General features: G+C 36.2%; 2 protein-coding genes across 3 annotated transcripts in view; one reads left to right on the top strand and one right to left on the bottom strand.

The window, feature by feature from the left end:
* The window catches only part of LOC147843097 (uncharacterized), a 552,330-nt gene that overhangs the window by 119,083 nt on the left and 408,084 nt on the right, over positions 1 to 25,163 (top strand). The window lies entirely within an intron of this gene.
* dnah2 (dynein, axonemal, heavy chain 2) overlaps positions 1 to 25,163 on the bottom strand; it is a 304,998-nt gene that overhangs the window by 244,298 nt on the left and 35,537 nt on the right. For both annotated transcript variants that reach the window (XR_015495540.1, XM_087260907.1), the window contains exons 9-10: positions 23,663 to 23,820; positions 4,168 to 4,255 (exon numbers count right to left, since the gene is read on the bottom strand). Coding sequence is in view for 1 of the 2 variants with exons in the window: in XM_087260907.1 (XP_087117033.1) it covers positions 4,168 to 4,255; positions 23,663 to 23,820 (246 nt within the window). In the remaining variant the exon portion in view is untranslated. The remainder of the gene's footprint in view (positions 1 to 4,167; positions 4,256 to 23,662; positions 23,821 to 25,163) is intronic.

Here is a 25,163-nt window from a genome sequence, read left to right as displayed (position 1 = left end):
CTCTCGAAATTAGTTTGTGAAGCTTCACTTTGTTTCAACAGACATCTCTTGTGTTGGGAGTTATGTTATGTTAACCAGCTTGGTTCAACACCACACTAAGGTGTGCAAGCACTCTTGTTTAACTGGAGACTAAGGCCTTATTTACACTAATATGTTTTAGTTTTAAAACGCATATGTTTTGCTATGGTTACACCTTCCATCCACACTATGCCAAAACTTTCGAGTGCCCAAAACTGAGCTTTTTGAAAAGGCTCAAGAGGCTGTTTTCATTTCTAACCGGAGCACCCGGAGGAAAGCCATGCAAACTCCAAACAGAAATGCCAACTGACCCAGCCGAGGCTCAAACTAGCGACCTTTTTGCTGTGAGGCGACAGCACTATCTACTGCGCCATTGCTTCGCGACTTAGCAAGTTTGATATGGAAAACAAACTCCAAAAGACATGTCGAGTAAATCTTCAAAGGGAACAGTGTACTTTTTAACCTACAGAATAACTACCTCCTTTCATTTTCATTACAAAATACGAAACATACCCTGTCTCTTTTGCTGAATATCAGTTTTATTAAACAATAATGGCCATTATAAAAGTATTGAGTACAATAAGTTTAGACATTATGAGAAATAAATGCAAGCATTCAGTGAAATGTGCAGAATCGGTGTACGTGGTTACACTGTAAAAAATTGCTGTTAAAAAACGGTCAGATTCTACGGCAAAATAATGTTTTTTTACTAAAACAGTAATATTCTGTTAAAAACAGTGCTTTCTGGGTAACATTTTTGTTTTCGAGAAAGTAACCAACTGCAGAAAACTGTGAGCTAACAGAGTTCAGATTCGATGTTTTGAAGTCTGTGTTTGAAATCACACTTTATGTCCTTGTTCACTATTTCATACACTAGTTAACTAATATAGTTCACCTGACAGTTTTAATGAACACTAATGAGTGAATTCAGACACTGATGAACACCTGCTGTTAATAATTACAATTACTGAAGAAAAGAAACAAGAAACACAAACAGTGACTTGAGTTACAACATTAAATAAAATCAAATAAAATAAAACAGCTTCAGTCTCAGCAGAGGATCATTAAACAACTCCACAAACAACAGCAGACACACACTTATTACTGACTGATTTGACTTCCATACAATTCTCATTGAGATCCAACAGAAATTAAGGTGTTTTTTGTGTCACCGTAATGGAGTGAGGGGCTGGTTTAGTTGGGCTCTTCACCCTTGACCACATTTAAGAAGACTTTCCAACTGGTGTAATACAGAGTTTACAAAACGTTTGTACTATAGCAATAAAAGTTGGGAAGTCAATAAATAGAGAAATCTATTAGTCTGAAATTAGTTCTGATAAAAGTTCATGTATAAATCTGGATGAAGGGCCTCATGCAATAGATTTTATGCTTAGCTGCAGGTATTAATTTAATTAATGAGAAGTGGAAACAGAAAAGATACCTCCGTAATTACTTAACAGTTAAGAAATAACATACAAAAACAGTTCAGTTATGACAAATACACACTCAGACCTGATGAATCTGACCTTGTATCTCAACAATGGTAACATCTCAAATGTTTCATGCTGCAATGCATGCTGGGAGTGGCACGGTACAAATATCCCAGCATGCATTGCGGTATAAATAAATGTAGTATAATGGTCTAACAGTTTCTTTATTTGTATTTGATTCTGCTGTTGTTTATGTTTAGACTTTCAGTTGCCTGTTTGTGAGTTAAACTGTTAATTTTGTTAGTTGTCACCATTATTGAGGTTCATACACTGATTATTGATGTCTCTTTGAGTGCGATTTACATCATAGAGCAGTGTTATTGTCCAAGAAATTCTTAAAAACTTCCAGAAATCATTGCCATATCTAGACATATAATGTAAAACAATAGATTTATCATTGAATAGGAGCAGTAAATTTTATTATACGAAATGAGAACAGACTCTGCCATTTAATAGCAACATGAACATCACCAGATCTTATTTAGGTTTTTGGCTGGCTTGCCTCAATAAAGGAGCTTTTTGAACTAAGTTCTTAACAATTGCAGCAGCCAAAATATATAAATGTTAAAAATGACAGGGCTAAGAGCCCAACTAAAGCAAACTCTGTTCTCCATGATGGTGACGTAAAACTTTAACTTTTTCTCAAGAAGAACTTTAGTAGATGTTATACAAAAATACATGTATTAAGTGATAAGTGTAGCTGGTGATGATGTTTGTAGAGTTGTTTAATCATCCGCTGATCATTTAAATGATTTAATCATTTGTTGTTCTTCAGGTTATTTCATTATAAAGCTGTGACTAAAGTTTTGTATGTTCTGTTCTTGTTTTTTCCCTTTAGTATTTCTTCATTTATTCATTGTTAATCCTCAATTATCATTTAATTAGTCAGTTAATTAATGAATTTACTTCAGCTTTGCTACATGTTTCTTGAACACTCAGTAGTGTGGACACTTCAATAAAAACTGAAGTATATGCTCTGGGGTTTAAATGGTTAAAGGTGTGAGAGGTAAAAACACAGTGTAAAAATGTATTTTAACAGTAATATACTGTTAATTTACACTACGGAAATAGACTGTAAAAAAACAGTAGATTGCTGGCAACCACAGCTGCCAGTAGATTACTGTTAAATCAAGGAAAAAACAGTATTTTAATGTAAAACCTGAAGCTAATTTCTTCTGTGTGTCACCGTTGTGGAGGAGAGTAGAGCCAGTGTATGAGTTAAAGATGAACAATGAACTGCTGATGTTATTCTGCATGTTTCTTTATTTAAAGACAGCGGCTGTTTAGTTGCTGATGCAGTCAGAATCTCTCTGGTGATTCCAGATTTACATGTATGTGTGCTGTTGTGAAAAATAAGACATTAGAGTTAAACCGAACTTTTCTAATTAACTAAAATAAGTTATCATTATAAGTATGCTTCTAAGCATATATAGCACATTACTTCATAAACTCATTCAGCAGTTGACCAAGTTGAGGCAGTTGCTTTCAGTGAGCAAAATGAGTTCACTTTAGTATTGTGTAAATCAATGTAGTCCATGTATTTTTACAGCAACATACTGTAAAATAACAGTACATTGCTGGCAACTGCAGCTGCCAGTATTTTACTGTTTTTTAACGGGACAATTTTTAACAGTGTACATAATTAATATATTAACCTATCTTTGCGCTCAGACAAAACATGTTACCTGAGAACAAGTAATAGATTCAAAAGACCAAAGTCAGGGAATATGTTGTTAGATGTAGACAACAAGATTAATTAAATATCACGTTTAACAAATATAGTGAGATTAGATCCAGCGGTAGATCCTTGATGATGCTTAAAGCACCCGCTGACTGCCTGGAGCTTAGACACGCGCCTATGCTGCAGTGCATGCCTGAGTGTGTGTGTGGTCACGTGATGTGTGTTTTCAGCATTATTGTGTGGACAAAGAGCTGTTCAGAAATGCTAGGTTAAACTCCAGCGTGGACGCAGATCGTTTTCATTCTAAAACGCCGTCTTAAAACTAAAATTTATTTGTGTAAACGAGGCCTAATTAGCAGCTGTTATCAGATACAGTTGTTTGTTTTAAAACTGCAAAGTACATGGTGATTCCATATAGTTTTCCTTAGATTTGTGATATTCCATATGTTTTCCTCTGTTTGATCTGTTTAAATTGTTTGACACAGCCAGAAGGTTGGATTGTTGAATGAAAATAGTTTTGTGGCATGTATGTGTCTATTTTTTTGTACACAATTAAACATTTGAATGAACATCTTTCAAGAGTGATGATTCCATATAGTTTCCATTCAGTTTGACCTCCTATGGTTGACAAAAAAATAATAATCTTTTACTGACCTTTCTGTTAAAAAATTAGAATTTTTAAGCTCTATTTCCAGTCTTACTCAGGTAAAGTGGCAATATTATCAGAGTATGCAGAAAAAATAAGCATGAATAAATGTAAAAATGACAAGTGATATAAAATACAGAGCTCAGCAGGGACAGGTATCCTGGGAAATATGAGAAATGAAAGCAATAAAGACACACTGAGAGAAATGTGAATTATTGTGAAATCTGAGATGATATTCGCCGGATGTGAAAAAGTAAGGAGCAGAAAAAATCTGACTGCGTTTGTAAAATGAACACTTTTGTGAGCGGCATCATTTTGTACTGTTTGCTCACCTCTATTAGATCTTTGCATCTCTGCATAAAGGAATCCACCAGAGCAAATATGCTAATCTGGTCAAGCGACCACCCTTGGGAAGAATGCCTAAAAAGAGAAGAATAAAAACAGAGAGAGAGTTTCATAGATCTTCTTCACCATCATTTCTGTTCTTAGAGAGTAAGACAGTAAGCTGAGGAATGATGGAGAAGTCTGCTGTGTCACTACTCCCTCGCTAAAGGTTTTCACATTTCACATGGCGCACGAGCAAAACAAAACAACGGCGGTGGCAGACTGCCATCCAGAGCAGCGAGGGATCAGGTCAGAAATGATCTGTCATAGGCATAATTGCATCCGCCAAAGTTCCATATCAGCCGGCCTGGCGTTCCTCAGATTGCTTTTCACACCTCATTCTTCTACTGATGGAAAGGTAATCCTCACCGCCGCTCACAGACAAACACCTTTAGCGGGGCAGAGAGGAAGCCAGGGTCACAGAGAGGGGAAAAGAGAGCGAGCGCTAGAGAGATATACAGAAAAGGACAGAAAGACCTGAGCAGGATGACTCTGTTAGCTGATAGGCGTGATAGTACATGTAAAGTGAGTGATTTAGACTAAGGGAAAGACCAAATCCATGCTCCAGGATCCAGGGATGTTTCCCCCCCTGGAGATAAAAACTCTGTCAGGGTGGTCTTAATAGGAAACCAGATCCCATAAGATGAGACACAACAAGTGAATAGGGTAAATATTTCAGCCAATATACATTGTGTTTTCCTATTGTTTAATCATAGACACTTATGCATCTCTGGGCTTTGGTGAAAATGATTGACTTTTAGACAAAATTAATAACAGTTTTGGCACTTTTTGTGAGAACTTACACAAAAAACAAAACATGGACATGATTTTAAAAACCTGTGTTGTTCATGGTCTGATCCAAGCAACCTAAAGTCACTAAAAGCTCATTTCAAACATAGCATGTTTAGATGTATGGCTATGATTTTTTTAAAAAGTGTTTGAGTAAAACATAAATTCGTGGTCGCCACAGCAGAATGAATCGCCAACTATTCCAGCATATGTTTTAGGCAGAGAATGCCCTACCATGTGCAACACAGTATAGGGAAATAGAGTAAACATACTGAACACATTTAATTTAAAAAAATCATTTAATAACAATGTACATTGACCTATTTTTTTTATTTTTACGTTTAGGTTGTGGAATTTCATTGTAAGGTCATGGTCAAAAAGTCATACCAATACCATAAAATCACATAAAAATGCAACATAATTAAGCCACACAAGAAGCACCAAAGGAGTGAGACAATTATTATGTATTCCATGTTTTTAATTTTGTAATATGTTAAAATATGTAAATGAAGCATTCACTAATTAAATTTAAACGTTTTTGAGAACAGAAATCTGAATATTGCGTCAGGTTTAAACTATTGTTTTATTTTATTGATGTATTATTGCTCTTTTTTTGTTGTCTTTTTGCATCACTCCACAATTTGCAAAAATACTGTAAAAATCAGCCAAGAACTTTCATATTTTTAAGGAATCATTTGTTACATACATCAGGTTAATGCCACATGAAGAAGACCCTGTTCATGTTCATATGTGTGAATAAATAAAAAATAAAGAAATAAAATGAAGAATCTAAATAAAAACAGTAATTGAAAACTATTGATTTCTGGTTTAGAGAAAAAATACATTTTGGCTTATAAATTATATATAATGTAAATATTGTAGATAAAGTGTAATAACTACATACTTTAAAACTCTATTGTTTGAATGTTTTCTTCCCTCTAGTCTAAAAAGAGTCAAGTTATGGAAACAAAAATGCCAAGAATTTAAAAATAAGGGTTTTCCCAGTAGAGTCTTGCCAGAACCTGCTATTTCTGTCTTCCTTTCCGTCCTAGTTTCCTCATAATTCAAAACTAATGTAAACATACATCGAGACTTTAATCATTTGAACCCATTTGTTTGTCAACATTTTTCAATTGCATTTACATACACTGCTTATTACTGCTTGTTAACGCAAATTTTTAATCAACCAATTACATAGCAGCAACTTAGGGCATTCAGGCATGTAGACATGGTCAAGACGACCTGCTGCAGTTTAAACCGAGCATCAGAATGGGGAAGAAAGATGATTTGAGTGACTTTGAATGTGGCATGGTTGTTGGTGCCTGACGGACTGATCTGAGTATTTCAGAAACTGCTGATCGCACAACCATTTTTTTGAACATGAGAATGAGTTCATTCTACTCAAATGGCCCCACAGTAAATAGATCTCAATCCAACAGAGCACCTTTGTGACGTGGTGCAACGAGAGATTTGCATCATGGATGCTATTTTGTCAATATGGACCAAAATCTCTGAGGAATATTTCGAGTACCTGGTTGAATCGATGCCATGAAGGATTAAGGCAGTTCTGAAGACAAAAATTAGTCCAACCCCGTACTAGTGAGTTGTACCTAATAAAGTGGCCGGTGAGTGTATATATGGCTCCTATAACAGCATGAGGTGAAAACTGGCCACAGCATAAGTTCTAAGGTGTTCACGTGTAAAACCCAAATGTCCTCTACATCTTTCATACTACTTTGATACATGCAAAAAAAAGTAATATCTATTATTAAAGAGAAAAAATAACCGCTGGGTGCGACGACTAAATTACGATTTTCGGCATGCGCAGAGATTCCAGTCGTCAGAGCGAAGGAATAAGAGCTTAAATTGAAATGCGGGCTAAGCTTTAATGACTGAGATTCAAAAACACATTGAAATGACGGTGAGCGGCGCACCGGCAATCAGTTCTCCTGAATCATTTACAGGACCGCCTGGCACGAGGATCTCAACTTCGTCTTTTAAATCCTTAATCACCAGTTAGCCGGTGTTATTTCGGAAGGAACAGAGCTGTGCCGCGCTTCTCACTTCACTGCAAAACACTTAATATCGTCAGGAATTGTGGTCAGTTTGACAGCTATGCCCTTTAACCACGGGGATAAACAGCCAATATGAATGTTTTGGCATGTGAAAAAGCGTAAATCCGTCTAAATTGGTGTCTAATTAAAGCAGGGCTTATACTGAGAGTAATAATGCTCCGGTTAACGGCTGTCAGGCCAAAGAAAGAAAGGAGGAAAGGAGGGGGTGGACAACTTTTGTATAGCTAAAAGAGGGATTGGGAGGGAAGGATAATAGACTAAAAGAGATGAACACGTTTGTTCTGGGAAAAAAGAGAGAGAGAGATGATCCAGTGGCGTGTAGGTCTCAGAGAAGGTCATCATTGGCCTCAAAGTGATGAATGCTCTGTCTAAACACACAGGAGGACACGGAGGTGAATGTCAGACTTAGGCAGTAACACAGATTACAGACGATAAGCTATCTTTATGTTTATTCTCTTGCACGCTCTCTGACTCCAGGGTCACATCCCTTTGAACGAGTTACTGCATAGCATGAGCCATGATAAAATGTTATTACAGCATCTAGCAAGGTTGGAGATGTTGACTCAAACAAAAAAAAGTAAGTGAGTGGATCAGCCGAATAGATCAGGCCGAGAAGCTCAACGGTTGTGGAAAACAATTGAAATCAGTGTGAAATCAGTGAAATGCAAACAACTGACCACAGTTTCAACTCAAATCAATTCAAGTAAAGCTGTTTTATTATTGTTATTGTTATTGGTTTAAACTTTAGACAAAACATCAGGGGAGACCAGATTCAACAACTAAATTAAATTTAAATAACCACTACAGCCATGGCACTTATTCTCTCTTTGCTTTCGACTCTGGAGTTCTATGAATACATTCTGAATGTGCAGTGTTTTTCTACTGCTGTCGGAATATTTTACGAATTCAAAGACATCCCTATTTTATCTTTAAGATCTTAGGTTAAAAACATGAATGAAAACACTCACTGGTGGTTATTATACAAGATTTCATCATTTCACTGATGTCAGGAGCAATTTTAACACTATGAAAGTCTATAAAAGAAAAAACTGTTTGACTGGGAGTTGATTCTCTAAAATATGAACATCTAGTCTCCCATACATGCATTTATAGATTTACACAAACAAAGATATTATATATTTGAAGCCTGCTGGTAAAACGAGTCAGAATGAGCACGGGCAAACTTTTAAGCTAAATGCAAAAACATGAAAATATTTCAGGTGGTCAATTTTTGGGGTGTTCACCAAACTACTTAACTAAGTGTCCTTATTCAAGTATTCAAAATAGCAGTTAAACTTCTAAAACAGTATTTATTGGTTTGTTTGCTGAATGTTATAGACTTATTCTATGAGTTTTATTTTTTGGATATCACAAAACTCCTTTTTTATATATAGAAAAATATCTACAATCTTAATAAATAAATACACTACCTGACAAAAGTCTTGTTGTTGATCCCAGTTGTTAGAGCAGGGGTCACCAATCTTGGTCCTGGAGGGCCGGTGTCCCTGCAGAGTTTAGCTCCAACTTGCCTCAACATACTTCCTGGGTGTTTCAAGTATACCTTGTAAAACCTTGATTAGCTTGTTCAGGTGTGTTTGATTAGGGTTGGAGCTAAAATCTGCAGGACACCGGCCCTCCAGGAACAAGTTTGATGACCCCTGTGTTAGAGCAACAAATAATAACTTGACTTTTAGTTGATCATTTGGAAAAGTGGCAGAAGGTCAATTTTTCTAATGAATCATCTGTTGAACTGCATGTCAATCATCACAAATACTGCAGAAGACCTACTGGAACCTGCATGGACCCAAGATTCTCACAGAAAACAGTCAAGTTTGGTGAAGGAAAAATCATGGTTTGGGGTTACATTCAGTATGGGGGTGTTCGAGAGATCTGCAAAGTGGATGGCAACATCAACAGCCTGAGGTATCAAGACATTTGTGTTGCCCATTACATCATAAACAACAGGAGAAGGCAAACTCTTCAGCAGCATAGCGCTCCTTCTCATACTTCAACCTCCACATTAAAGTTCCTGAAAGTAAAGAAGGTCAAGGTGCTCCAGGATTGGCCAGCCCAGATAACAGACAAGAACCTTATTGAGCATGTCTGGGGTAAGATGAACAAGGAGGCATTGAAGATGAATCCAAAGAATCTTGATGAACTCTGGGAGTCCTGCAGGAATGCTTTCTTAGCTATTCCAGATGACTTTATTAGTAAGTTTTTTTGAGTAATTGCAGAGAAATCAAGGCATAATCATATTATATTTTGGTAAAATAAGCGTAATCTACAGGCCTTTGCCTTTCATATAAGCCACTTCTGACACCAAATGATCAACTCGAAGTCATGTTATTATTTGTTGCTCCTAAAACATGGATAGGCAACAAGACTTTGTCAGGTAGTGTATCTCCCAGATCATAATTTGTGGTCTCATCACTCACTGCAAGAAACTGATCATTATTAGGTTTATTGTACAGTTCAATCATTTTACTTCATAAAGCCTCAACATATTGCCAACAGCCACAGGTATTATTTTTTTAAGGTAATCTAATTAAAAAAAATGTTCTAATAGCAAAGACTCAACTACATCGTGGATTGCAGTTTTTTGGGGGGGTACTACCGCTTTAAGTTGCACACTTGCATATCTTTCTTTCAGAGCATGACTCTCTGAGCAGTCAGTGGCAGCGGTGGCACCATGGCAATGATTCCAACCACAACGGATATTTTATGAGGTCATCTGTGTTTAGAAGGCCTGAAAGGGTTCAAGCTCAATCATTATACTAAAGAATAACCAGGCTGACCACAAGGGTTATGATTCATATGCGGACAGGGTGCACTGCTCCTTACTGAGCAACCTTTAAAGCCATTGTCTGGAAAATCGGACATGATTGACTCGTAACTCAATAAACCAAAGAAAAAGGAGAAAAATGAAAAAAGCGAAAGGAAAGAGAAATTAAAAGTAATGGAGAGGAAGAGAGCTTAAAAGAAAAAAATGAAAGGAAATAGAAGGTAATGAAAGACTTTGAAAAGAAAATTGTATTGCTTAGTTACGTCTGATTTCAAAATCAACTTATGTGTCATGTTCCTACTAATAAAATGAATATATAATAACAAACACTAATTACAGATCATATTTGATGTACACTGCAGTATAAACAGCCATCAGATAATTAGACGAGAGACATGCTTGTGGTTATATTGAAATCTCAGACTATGTTCAGATTAGCAAACAATAGGGCTCATTCACACCGAATGCATCTTTACTTCTAAAAACATGAGATGCAATGGTTCGAAATACTTTGTAAAAAAAAAACAAGCGCAACATAAAGCTTTAAGGTATCTAGACACAGCCAATAAGTGCCTGTAAAAAGAAACTTGTAATGGTTGCTCTACCTTCCAGCTCTTTTGATTGGTCCACTGCTGTAGACACAGTTTCTAAAAAAGCACAGCGTTACATGCTTGGCACTTCAAAAGACGTGAGACTCTAGCTTAACGATCACACACATCTGTCAAGCAGAATTACACTGAAAAACAAATTTAAAAAGTATCTATTGTAGCATTCTAGTGTGAATAGCCACTTACTATGGAGAATGGATATTTCCTTTTGCAAACAATTACAATATAACCTGCTACACTGTAAAACATTTATCAAATGAAATAAGTGTTGTTAACTCAAAATTCACAGAAAGTTAATTCTACTCACTTGAAAAGAATTTTGATCTCAGCGTTGAAGGTAATAAGTAAATTAAATACACCATTGCTTCATCTTAAATGGAGTGACAAATTGTTTGTTTCAATTGGTTTCCTCAAATGTTTTGAGTTGCATTAACTTATTGGGTTTTACAGCACTCAGTTGGTTCGAGTTCTCTTCATTTTTCGGGTTTTACTGTGCTCAAATTGCTTCATTTACTCATATGGATTAAATTCACAGAACTCGTTAGGATTAGTTTTTAAACTTAATTGGTTTGTTGCAATCGGTTTCCTCAAATGGTTTGAGTTACCTTAACTTATTGGGTTTTACAGTGTATATTTACCAAAATAAACAGACTAATGACTGATAAACATATATGTACACCTTTTCATGATGCTTTAGGTGAATTATAGGAGTAACTTCTGCGTTAAATTGCAAACAGTCAGTGAATACCAATAATCATGGTAAAAGGTCTGCTCTAAAAATGCAGTCATAATAATTTGCTAAAAATGTACAACGAGGTGACATTTTCCTCCTCACTCCACAACATCAAAAGTAATCGGAAAAATGTCAAAGTAATTTAGTAGCAATATTATGAATGTGTTAAAATAAACTCTGTATTTACAAGGTAAATCTATAATATTTAACATGTAACTTCAAACTTCAATGATAACTAAACACTGATGGATATTTCAGAGTGCTTAAATGTTGTATTTGCCAGCTTTAGGAATATTCCTGTAAATGCTTCTTAAATGTATTAGAAGTAAAAAGGGGAGAAAATTACGATCTGGAGATGAAATAAAATGGAAAAGCAAACCACATATGCACAGTGTATGGTGTTTTTTACATTAATACAGTAAAATACAAAAAAGAGAGAGAATATAATCTGAAGAAAGAGGGCACAGATAGTGTACTGAGGAAAAAAAATATCACTGATATTTTTCTGATTACAAATGTCACATTAAAAGCCTTTTATCATTTTCCTGAAGGATAAAAATAGGGCATGTCGAAAAACATACAGCATATTCAGTCAAACTGACAGACCAGAATTACTTGTAGAGAAACCTTGTTATTTACAATGATTATTTTTGAGTCATTTTGAATGGAGAATGTCTGAAGTGGAAGTGCCACCCATAATTTAAAACACAGACTAATTTGTATAAAGGTGGATAGAATATTATATCCTATAATGCAATGTGTTTGACTTTCATCTTACTCATTTAATCAGGCTGTCAAACGTTTGTGTTGATGAAAGCAGAAAAAGATCTTTTCTTCCATTTTGTGACATGCATCTAAGTAAAAATTATTATCTAAAAAAGTGGGATAGGATTTGTTTCTTTACATCTGTTTTTGATTAGATGGAAGCATATTTAGTTGATTGCAACCAGACAGATCTAAGATTTGTACTTTTGTTTTACAATAAAGATTTTTCATTATGTCATTTTGACTATGACAATGAGGTATAAAAGGAAACAAATGCATGAATGAATCATCATTTTAAACTAAACTAAACTAAACTAAACTAAACTGAACTGAACTGAACTGAACTGAACTGAACTAAACTAATCTGAACTGAACTAAACACATTAATTTATTCATTTTCTTTTCGGCTTATTTCCTTTATTATCCTGGGGTCCTCTAAGCGGAATGGACTAACAACTTATCAAGCATATGTTTTATGCAGCGGATGCCCTTCCAGCTGCAATTCATTACTGGGAAACACCCATACACTCTCATTCACATACACATACACTACGGACAATTTACAGTGGCTTACTAAATTCACCTATAGCACATGTCTCTGTGAAACCAGAGCACCCGGAAGAAACCCACGCAAACACTGGAAGAACATACAAACTTCACACAGAAATGGCAACTGACCTAGTCGAGGCTCGAACCAGCGAGCTTCTTGCTGTGAGGTGACATCACTACACACTGTGCCACTGCGCCGCCACTTGCTAAACTAAACTAACTAAACTAAACTAAACTAAACTAAACTAAACTAAGCTAAACTAAACTAAACTAAACTATACTAGATTAAAATACTATTGCAGACAACCAAAAGACAATTGCTACTTTTAAATCTCGTAACTATTTTTGTCTTACAGTTCTGAGTTTATCTAATAAAATTTAGAGTCTCTGTTAGAACTGCAGTATACAAACTTAAAGGTGCAGTAGGTGATTGTCTTCAGAAATATGTGATGTTACGCTGGTTGAAAGTCTCACCACATTCCAATAGTAAAGTAAATGATCTAAATGTATTTATATGTATTTTTATATGTCAGCTCTGCCGACCGATGTTTGTGCATAGATGTGCTACGCGTTCACGAGAGAGAGAGAGAGAGAGAGAGAGAGAGAGAGAGCATGCGCTTGCACGATCAGCAAAACATGCTGAATCAAAACTTTTTAAAAACCTGAATCAATATTGGAGTTACCTTTGCACGGTGGAGAAAAGTTGTCACCATGGCTGAAGGATTTCTCTTAGACAGGTGATGTTCTGTTTTAAAACTATTTTAGCTTCCCGCAAAGCTGATGTTGTTACAAATGACTTATATCTTCACAGAAATGTTGTTCAGCCACTAAAATTTTCCAGTGAAAGATTGATAAGAGTATTTTCAGTTTCATAAGGGACCTTTTACAGCATCGATAATGTAGATTTTAATTAGTTTAACAACAAAATACAAGTAAATACCACTATTCTGCCCAGTCTCTCCCTATATTGTTTACCATGCAACTCTGAATATTCGCTCTGAAATAGCATGTCAGTATAGCTTAGTAATGAGTCTAATTCCTGCAAGCCGCCGTACAAGCACTATTCACTTTTAACACATGAGAGAGGGTTCTTTTGCTTTCATCTTTAAGGTGCGGATGCTCCTGTTTCAGGAGGCGTGGCTCTGGACGGCAGGGGAAGGACTGTGATTTAGAGATTCATGCTAAGCTGTTAGCATTGTGGAAGATCACCTACTGCACCTTTAATAATTGAAAACATAAACTCTGTTTTGAGAAAAAAATCTAAATTGTGAATTTCAAATACAGTATTGTGAGAATGTCTAAGTTTATATCTTGCAATTCAAACAGTTTTATTCTCCATAATTCTCTTGAAACGTTCTTGAAAATGCAAGAAAGCAAAAAATTAGCAATTTCAAATGAACACTATACAAAAGTCTTGTCGTCGATCAAACTTTTCAGCAGGATAGCGATTCTTCTCATACTTCAGCCTCCACATCAAAGTTCCTGAAAGTAAAGAAGGTAAAGGTGCTCCAGGATTGAACAGGCAAGTCACCAGATGTGAACATTAGTAAGCATTTCTGGGGTAAGATGAAGGAGGAGGCATTGAAGATAAATCCAAAGAATGTTGATTAAATCCGGGATTCCTGCAAGAATGCTTTCTTTACCATTCCAGATGACTTTATTAATAAGTTATTTGAGTCATTGCAGAGATGTACGGATGCAGTCGTCCAAGCTCATGGAAGTCATACACAATAATAATTCTTTTTCCACTGCAACATGACTTTATATTCTATACTGTACATTATTTATGTTAAGTGACAAGACTTTTGTCTTAGCAAAGTCAGATCTTACTGCCCTAATTAAATAATTAAAAATCAAGGCATGATTATATTTTATTTTGGTTAAATAAGTGTAATCTAAAGTGTAATCTTCAAGGTACTTCTGCTACAAAAGATAAACTAGAATTAATAATTATTAATAATTATTTTTTGTGTTACAAAAACTTGGATAGGCGACAAGACTTTTGTCAGGTAGTGTACAAGTTGCAGTTTTAAACCCCGGACATTAATCTGTAATTCAGCAGAAACAATTATTGTAAAGATAAAAAGTAGCTATTGCCTTTTTAATTTATTTTGCTTTTTAAATTTTATTTTAATTAATCATGCCAAAAAAAAAAACATTTGCAATAAACTAAAGTATATGACATACTACTTAATAAGACCTAATGTTTCAATTACTATTTAAAAACTATCGCAAACATAGACTTCAGATGGCTGATTTTAAAATAAGTCAAATCTGAAAAAGATTTGCAGTATTGTTAAAAGAAACTTGGCTATATCCTATTTGCAATCCCATTTGTGATTTCGCTTTCAGATGAGACCAAAAGTGAAGAAAGGCTAGGAAAATAAAAATGAGCCCGAGTGATAAAGTGAGAGTGAAATTGCGAAAGAGAAAAAGTGAGGCCACTAGGAGGACAGAGGATAAAGGTCACGCTGCAGCCAACACCACATTAATCATGTCACAACACACATATATAAACATATACAATACATACACCAGCAGCTTCAGCAAACCAATTTAAGTGATCCCTACTTATACATAAGATGCCGGTAAAATAGCTCTGGAGAAAAACACAGGTGACCTTTGATTCATGGCTGTCCAGACCGATAGAGCTGACGGCTGGCTTTGATCAATCATTTCTCTGAAAGCGTCTGACGTGATGTGAGCTGCGAAAGTGTCAGTGTCACTTGCTGATTTTCTGCCACTCCTGTCTCCACAAACAACAACATGCCATGACACTAAGTGAATTTGTTCACATATGTTTATTACAAACAAACATGACCACAAGTATGACATCTAAAAAGCCCCATCTCCAAGAACTAACCTTCCAAAGGACAGAGTTGCTTATTTATGTGTGTGTGTGTGTGTGTGTGTGTGTGTGTGTGTGTGTGTGTGTGTGTGTGTCCCAAACTGAAAATAGAAAGAGGTCTTGCTTTGCTTAACACCAAAACCTCAAGCATCTGGATCAAGCTTTAACATTGGTCATTTATAATGCTGTCTGCGCTACACAGGGTATTCACTCTCGCACTCAATACATCGTAAAGCAGGGACAATCAAATCCTACCTCGGAGGCCTGCCGTGCCTTAAGTTTTTAGTTGCAGCGCTGTATTGAATTTACTAGTGAAGCAATCGATTCACTTCAAGTGCTGCCATCGGCTCGGGCCGCAGGAGTGCAGGCTATTATTGCTGCAGCTGGCAGGCCATTAATGGTACTGCAACAACAAATGCCTCGTAATAACAATACTAGCATGCTCTTCTGTAACGATTCTATTCACAGGCTCTCAGACGTATAGGATGCCTAATGCTCTGGTCTATTCAGTAAACACAATTTCTTTACTGAGAAAAAAAAACTGGAGAAAAATGTGAAAGTTCTTGTAAATATCAATATACTAAATAACAGGCTCTACAGAAGAGAAATGACAAATGGCTTCAATTTGATGGGTACCTGTATATCTTTGCTGCTTCCATTAAATGCAAATATTCTTGAAACATTGCCAGTTTTCACTTCAGTAAGGCTTGTTTTTGGTGAAAAATCAACAATTGACTAGAGTATTAAAATTATGTAAAAATATTCCAGTGAATGGATCAGATTTATTTTTATTTCTCATTGTTTGCTTACCCCCTTGTTGTCCCAAACCATTCTATTGTTAAACTACAAAATATATAACTAAAATGTCCATTGTTGTTTTAGACTGTCATTAAGAAAAAAAAAGTGAAAATAAATTTCGCAGGATGTCTGCTTTTGTGTTTCACACAAACAGTTTTCACTGCTTTTTTAGTTGTGTCAACGTATTTGAAATGTATTGAAAATAGTTTTTTTTTTATCTTGAATCAAATTTAAAACTGAAGAATAGCGCAAGCTTCTCCACAACGGACGTCTAGCGTTCTCCGGCCTCCGATGCCTAGTCTGCAGCTCTGCACAAGACGTTTGGCCAGAGGAGAAATGGTCGTGCCCAACTGAGCCTGGTTTCTCTCAAAGTTTTTTTCCTTCACATTTGTCGTTGGTGAAGTTTGTTTCTTGTCATTGTCGCAACTGGCTTGCTTGGTTTGGGACTTGTGGAGCTGCGTATCGATGGATTTTCTCTTCAGTGTTTGGAGTTACAGCAGTGAAAATTAAACCACACTGAACTGAACTGAACTTCAACTCTGAAAACTGGACTAACACAGTTTCATTTTATTAGAACTTCTATGTGAAGCTGCTTTGACACAATCTACATTGTAAAAGCGCTATAGAAATAAAGATGAATTGAATTGAAGTTATGTTGATAGTCCACTTTATTGATGTATCGAACGTGTGCTAATATTAATTTACAGTACTTTGTGGAAATTTACATAAAATTTACTGTGCAGGTTAATTATTCAATATGACACTTTGTATATTTGTTTCTGTCAATTCTAAATATTGGGTCCAATCTCAATTCTATTTTTGTACCCCTACCATTTTCCCTTCCCCTTGGCCCATGAAACAGTGTTAATGGGAAGTGCTTCAAAATGTACTCCTAAACAATGGAACGCCAATACAGCACCTGCACAAGTCATCATATGTTATCACAATCTCTTGCTTCATATGAGATTAGACGATCGCAACTGCTGAAGTTATTTCAGATGTGTTATTTTTTTTTTGGTAATTATCTTTAGGACATCACTGAAGGCATTGATATCATGTTACCATAATGATATTATGTGGCAATAAGATCGTAACTGTACTGTATATCTACACAGTGGCCATATTCATCAATGTAAACACACCAAAAACAACATTAACATTATAGCAGACACTGTAAAAAGCTCATTCCCAGCCACTAATCTTTCCTGACAGGGTATTCAAGTGTCATCGAGCGTCAGAATGTTGTGGGATAGCTACACAGGAGTTATTATAAGGGATTATAGATAGCGTAATTAAGCGTTTTTATTTTAGCAATTTTTTAATAATGGTAAAACATGAATGCCATTATGAATGTATTAAAACATGTGCTTGTTTGTTGTAAAAATTCATAATAATGACAAAAAAAATACAAATTTGTGGATATCCTTACTTCCATTGTGACTGGTTTATTCTGGGAAATTTTCATAACCTTTGGTTTCAAGTGCGGTCCTGAAAAATCTTCATTCGTCGGGGTATCTAGCCCAATCCTAAAGGGTAATTAGGATTGGGCCTTAGTTTATATTCAGTTCGTCACATGTTAGCCAGCAAATTTTTTAAAATAAGTCAAAAGAATTTAAAGTTATTGATTTGAGAAAACAAGATACTGTGTTCATCAGTCTGACATACAGTTTAACCCCCTCAGAAAAAAAAAAAAGATTTGATTTCAGTACTATTTTATTGTCAAACTAAAACTGGTCCAAACATAAACTGGCCAGAGTCATGCACTGTAATCATTCGCTGGACCACCTTTAACTTTGATTGCTGAAAGCCTTCCCTGTAGCATCATTTCTGTATACTTCTGTCAAGTCACAGCATATATTTCTACCCAGAGTTGCATTCATTATTTGCCAAGATCTTGTATTGAAGTTGGGAGTTTTAGCTTTGTAAAATCATCTCTAGCCCATCCCAAATATTCTCAATCTGGACTCTATGAAAAAAGTGTTTTCATATATACTATAATATCAGAGTATATGCAGGAATTATTAAGGTTATTTCAATACCTTTTTAAGACTTTTTAAAGACCTTCTCAGAATATTTTAAGACCTCATCGCCACTTCAAGTTCTAATCAGTATCAAACCTTAAACTTAATAAATAGTTATTAATTAACAGTTAAAGTTAAATAAATCAATGGAGTACAACCCTGCAACAGAATTCAGATACTATCGGAAGAAAGAAAGCTTAAAAGAATAAATTACGGAGTTGTTTTCAGCGAAACTCGTCTTTCTCCAACCAGCAGTACACAAACTTACATTTTCCCATTGTGTCCTCTGTTTCACTTTATGGTTTTTTTATATTCGTCACACCACCTTCCCGTGTTAGTTGGAAATTACGTGACTGGGCTGGACATGCCCCGGCCCGATCCAATTGTGTGGATTGAGCACACCGTTGTTAATATTAGGAGAGAAAATAAATATATTTACCCTTTTTTGGAGTCAAACACTTTGGACAATGCTTAAACAAAATTTATGATTTTTTAATACCCTTTAAGGGCCTTAATTTTCTCATAATTTATTTATCAACTTTTAATATTTTTTAAGACCCGCAGACACCCTGAACATAGTGGGTTTTCTTAAGGTTCTTAAGGTGTTTTTTAAGCTGTTTATTCATAATACGCTAAGTTCCCTTTACATTGTGCACATGGAAATGTTCCTACTTCCCCAATTAAATATAGACATTAATTCCACTGTTATTTAATGATTTATTTTCAACAGATGATTAAGTGATTGTTGATCCTGATCTTTCTAGAATCTGCTTTCTTTTTGCTGAGCACATTTTTTCCTTAAAGATGATATTTCCCCACTATCATTTCAGTTTTTAATAATGCACTGGATTGTTCTTGTACAGCAGAGAAACTACTCTCTGGATCAATTAGGGTTAAACAAATGGTTATAGATAAAACAACCATCCATGTATAGTAAATGTGCTATGGAAGGCTCTTACCTACAGTATTTGCTAATGCTAGTGACTTTTTTTTTTGTGGACAGGCAGCAAATATTTTGTTGCTTTGATTAGATGGTCATCAAGAGTATTAGAAAAAACAAAAACATTACATACAACACAACCTTTTTGTAATATAACTAAGTACTGATTTACTTGGAGTGTCATGATTATATAAACCTACTGTAAAAGATTAACTGGTTATTGGTCAGTTTGGTCCAGTAGTTTGGTCCAACCTATTTAAAGCCATTGATAAAATCTATTATCGAATGAGCACTAAAAATCTGTGATAATCTAAAAAAAGTCAAGTCCAAATGAGCAATACTATAATTATCCATGAAAGAAATAGGATTTTACAATTTATGCTTATTTTAGGAAAGGAAAGTCATGATATGTGACCAGGTATAGTGACCCATTCTTTTGCAACAGCTGCCCCAATAAACGTATGTATGATGCACAATTTTAACTTTAAAATAGTACATCGCTAAAAGAAAATTATTTAAATTTTTTTCTGGTTGTATTTCAGCATGATTTACTGTATCTACAGTAAGACTTTTTGTACAGTAAAGAGGTGGAACAGTGTGTTCCTTGTCTTGTCTGAATACTGGTTGTAATTTGAAGCAAAGGGTCAGCTACTCAAAGAAAGATTGGAGATCTCAGTGCCTGCAGGGCTAAACAAACTCTCTACTTTTATCACAACAAATGAAGCCAACAGTCATAAACAACCAGCAGGCCCACAACACTACAAATCTGACACAATCCCAAAAAACGGCAGGGTTGGGGGTGAAAGCGAAAGACCTTAGGGTGTAACCCGCTAAGAACACTGTGCCGTGTTTGCCTGACCGCACATTATTTTCCATGAAATACCTCTGGAGCCTCTTGCTGTTTTAAAAGCCATGACTGAATGGCTTTATCCTGTAGGGAAGACTAGCTTAGGAAATAAATGTTTCTCCTGCACAACAGAGCAACCCTCCCACTGCATCTGTTGCATTCAACTTCAACAATACAGCATTTGACACACTGTTAACATCTTTCAAAATCACAGCCATACTAGTTATGCCATAGTTTATGGCAGGAAGCTATGAAGCAGACAGCGAGTTCGGCTGTGACGTGATGAAACAGTATTGCAAAATTTCACCATACATAAAGAAGCAACGGCAACCTAAACCTAAGTGCAATAAAAACTCCAGGAGATGACTCTGAGAGAGCTCCTTTCAAATGGATGCTGCCGCGTTCAGGCTCTGTCATTTGGCGGTAAGTTGCCATCACTTTGAAGAAGAAACTCTGTCATCGCACCGTAAAATGCTGTTCTTTTTGGCAGGAGGGCTGCAATCACTGCACGGCCCTGGCACTCTCATTTAGCACCGGTATCATTTCCATTACGAAAGAGGGAGCGAGCGCAGGTATTGTGTGGAGAAGCTGAGATGGCTGGGTGGGTTAGCGAAGCCAGTGATGGTGGAAATAACAGGGAAAGGAAGAACCATAAAGCTGAAAGATAGAGAGCAGGATGGGCAGTAAATAATATAGTCTTAAAGTGTGCTCTGTATTAGCCTGTGTATAGAGAGAGGTAGACCAGGCACTGAAAAATGAATTCTATCTGAGTGCCGCTGAGTCAGAAACATTTAGCTGAATGTGAAAGAAGCCAAAGTACTGCTAGAACAAAGGCTGTGGTTGCTCTTTTCGTAACTGTGGCAGCAACATATTATCAAGGATAATATAAGGAAAATTATATTAACAATGCTAAAGTAGCAAATGGCATTAGCAAAGCAAACCTCTGCAACAGTTTGTATTAGCAGTAGTGTCATATCAAAGACAGCTGTATTACAGTATAAGGGTACAAAGAAGTAGTGATGTGATACTATTTCTACCCCAATATATTTACATTTTGATAGCTTTAACAACTATCTGTTACTCTAATACATGCATACCGTTCGTCAACTAGCGGATCATGGTCTGGTTCTAGACATTGTCATGGTCTTGTTTCCAACTATACTGCAAGATATACTGACAACATAACACCATTTTACTGTTTCTACAGTTTAGAGTGCGCAGCATGTCAAAACAATGCAGCGGTACACACCACACATGCACTCAGGGTCGTTTATGGAAATGATTTTTTGCTGCAATATACTTTATTATTTATGTCTAGAGCCAAACATGCTTCATTACAACCCTTTCCGTTCTATGCACAATCCTCCTTATACGTGCTGAAGATGCGGTTGTTTTAAAAACATTTATTTTATGCACAAAATGCTCTGAATTACATGATTTTTATTTTAAATTCGAAAGAAATGTTATCTGCAGTTTACAGAATAAAATAAAAATTGTGTTTTACTCAAGTTAACTATAACTATAAAATGCAACAGAATTTTTCATTTGGTTTCTTATTTTTTCCCCATTGCTGTGAACATATACAATATATACACTCATTGTATTTTAAAATATATGTATATAGAAAATAATATAGATATTATATAGTTTTCCTGCATTTGAATCAAATAAATGTAACAGATTTCACATGTTGTTGATTTAAATGTGGTTGTGCATTTGTCAATCATATTTTGTGAATATTAATCGTATTAGTTGCTCAACTACTATATGCAAATATTGTATAATTTGACATTTTGTGCACATGAATTACCTTACAAATGTGTGCATTGCATTTTGAAATACATTGTTACGTCTATATGACGTTATACAGTTTGGGGACTGTTGTTTTGGTTTTGTGATTTTAAGATACACGGGTTGGCTGTGTTGGATGTCAATCATTTGGGACACAGACTGATGTGCGATGACGCAATTGAGAAAAGCCCCAATCGTTGAGCTCCAGGGCGGTGGGACACTATATAAGTAAAAACGCAGCATCAGTTCAGGATAGCTGGCATTTCGTGTGAACTTGAGCTGTGTTTGACTATTGTTTTGTGCGTGTGTTTCTTCCCATTTTGCTTTGATCTACCACTGTTTGATTAACTTTTGTTGGTGTGCTTTGTTTGCATTGTAATACTGAAACATTTTTGTTTCAAACCCTTTTGAGAACTGGAGTGTGGACATCGTATCTGTGTATTCTTCTAGATAGAGAAGAGGGAATAGGTAAGCTCTGTCACGTAATATACACGTAACAGAGCAGCATTCTTTCAGCTATACAAGCTAGGTTATGGATTTGTGCCACACTTGTAAGTTTTACTTTTGAAGTAGAGTCAGTAAAATTTGACATCTTGGATGTTGAAAGTTTACTTTTTGTTTTACTGAAGCAGACCAACTGGAACCCGCATGGACCCAAGATTCTCACAAAAATCCGACAAGTTTGGTGAAGGAAAAAATCGTGGTTTGGGGTTACATTCAGTATGGGGGCTGTCATGAGAGATCTGCTGAGTGGATGGCAACATCAACAAGTATCAAGACATTTGTGCTGCCCATTACATTACAAAACACAGCAGAGAGCAACTTCTTCAGCAGGATAGCACTTCTCATACTTCAGCCTCCACATCAAAGTTCTTGAAAGCAAATAAGGTCAAGGAGCTCCAGGATTGGCCAGCCCAGTCACAAGACATGAACATCTGAGCATGCTTGGGGGAAGATTAAGAGGGCATTGAAGGTGAATCCAAAGAATCTTGATAAACTCTGGGAGTCCTGCAAGAACACTTTTTTTTCCATTCCAGATCACTTTATTAATAAGTTATTTGAGTCATTGCAGAGATGAATAGTCCAAGCTCATAAGAGTCATACTCAATTTTTAATCTTTTTCCACTGCACCTTGACTTTATATACTATACTGCACATTATTCCTTTTAAGTGATCAACTAGAGGTCATTATTTGTTGTTCCTAAAACTTGGACTTGTCTAAGCAAAGTCAGACCTTACTGTCCTAATAAATAATTCAAAACCAAGGCATAATAATATTTTATTTTAGTAAAATAAGCGTAATTTAGAGGCCTTTGTCATTCGCATAAGTTACTTCTGATACCAAATGATAAACTAGTCGACTAAAAAGCCAAGTTATTATTTGTTGTTCCCAAAAGGCGTCATGAGGTAGTGTAAAAACATAATTTTAATTGCACAGGACCTTTAAAGAAAACAATTATTAATATCCATGTTTAGAAAAATATTGCAGCAGAGATAAATGTAAAGATATTGTTAGCAGTAACTGTAAAAAAAATAAATGACAGCTGCAAAGATAATTCCAGGTTTAGCAGTTGCAGTAATACTAGTACTAACAGTGGTGCGCAGTACTGGCAATGCTGATATGGAACAGTGTGGCACCCAACAGAGTGTTTGCAGAGATAAATCTGCTTAATTATTTTTGAAATGATACAGCACTCCATATGTCACCACTAACCGGAGTTATGCCGTATAAAGTGGATGGCTGCTGCCGTAATACAGTGCAATCACACAGCGGTATTAAGTTCCTGTGCTGTAAGGATCAAAACAGAACTCAAAAGATAGAGGGGGGGTTGGGGGGGGGGGGGGGGGGGGGGGAGAAAGAGAGAGAGAGAGAAATGAAGATTGAGGACTACAGTACTTGTGGTGGAGCTGTGAGGTGTGCAGGTACAGCTCTTTCCAGGCCAGGCAGCACTGAATACAGTCATTCAGAATCTGTTTGCTAGAGACCGCGTAACCCTGGAAGATCCTGTTCAGCGAGATCTCTCGACAGCACAGACGGATGATCTCATTGCTTATCTGCAAAAAAAAAAAAAATTATATTAAAAAAAACTACTGTTAAATAAAAGAAAGACCAAGTGATCCCTGCATGAATATGTCTTTGTGTCTGTAGTCCATGTCAGGATGTTCGGTTTCATAACTGAGGATTTGCACATGAATGTTTGATGAGAGAGCCGCATTGACTGTACTAAAGCAAGCACAGACAGGTGTGTGCCGTAATGTGCTCTGCATTCAGGTGTAGATTAACCCTGAGTACAGACTTTCTACAAATCAGACAGGATTTGCTTGTGTAAAAACCCTGGCTTTTGTGCTTGATGTCACTCAGACCTTTACGCCTTGCAAAAACAGAGGTCTCTGTATAGAAACGAGCAAAAAAAAAAGGTAACAAAGAGGGCAAAAAGGAAAAGAGCAGAAGAAAGTGTAATTATTGCAGATGATGTATATTGTGGAGGATGTGAAACGACAGATTCCCATTCATTTTAGTTTGAGAACCCCCATACAGCACTGAAATTAGTGTGTGTGTGTGTATGTGAGAGAGAGACAGAGCGAGAGAGAGAGAGAAAGCAGAGTAAAAAATAAAAATAAAATAAAAAGCACATGTGTATATCTGTGTGTATGTGGAAAAAATGAGAGAGAAAAAGTGTGTGTGTGTGTTTGTGTGTGTGTGTGTGTGTGTGTGTGTGTGTGTGTGTGTGTGTGTGTGTGTGTGTGTGTGTGTGTGTGTGTGTGTGTGTGTGTGTGAGCATGTGTGTACTTTTGTGTGCCTGCACTATTCTGCAATAATGTGTACTACACCCTGATTACAGTGCCAGGCAAATTCCTGTTTTAATGAACGAGGCACAAAACAAGAGGAAATTAAATTGATATGTAAATGATTCAAAATTCTCATTTAAGCAAAAGGTTAAGAGAGCCACAGAATTAAACAGCTTATGAGTTCATAATATATTTTTTTCATTCCTCTCTTTACAGAGAGAAAAAAAAGAACCTTCTGTAAATGAAGACAACACATATCCCAACGCCTGCGTCTCAAGAGATTTCTGAGGCCTTGTTCAATCAAAGACGTTTCTTCCATTTCTGTCACAGAAGCTCTTGAAAATCAGCAGAGAAGCGTGTCTTAACTTTGGTGCCGGGGGAAAAAATGAGGTGTCATTTTTCTTTGGGGAGCTGAAAGTAGGGTTAGGTGGACGTAGGAGGTAAGAATAGATGACAGGCACTGAGCTGTAGGAAACCCGACAGATGGTGTTTAATATCAGGGAACAGACAGTGGGAAGCAGACAGCTTATAGAGCTGTGAATCTCATGTATGCAATAACAATGACTACATCAGTCTCGGAAATCCAGCACATTAAGAATTATTATTAT

This window comes from Danio rerio, chromosome 7, assembly GCF_052040795.2.
Source record: "Danio rerio strain M-AB ecotype USA chromosome 7, GRCz13ab, whole genome shotgun sequence".
Lineage (NCBI taxonomy): Eukaryota > Metazoa > Chordata > Actinopteri > Cypriniformes > Danionidae > Danio > Danio rerio.
The sequence above is the reverse complement of the archived record's forward strand: the minus strand, read 5'-3'. Positions and strand labels throughout refer to the sequence as shown.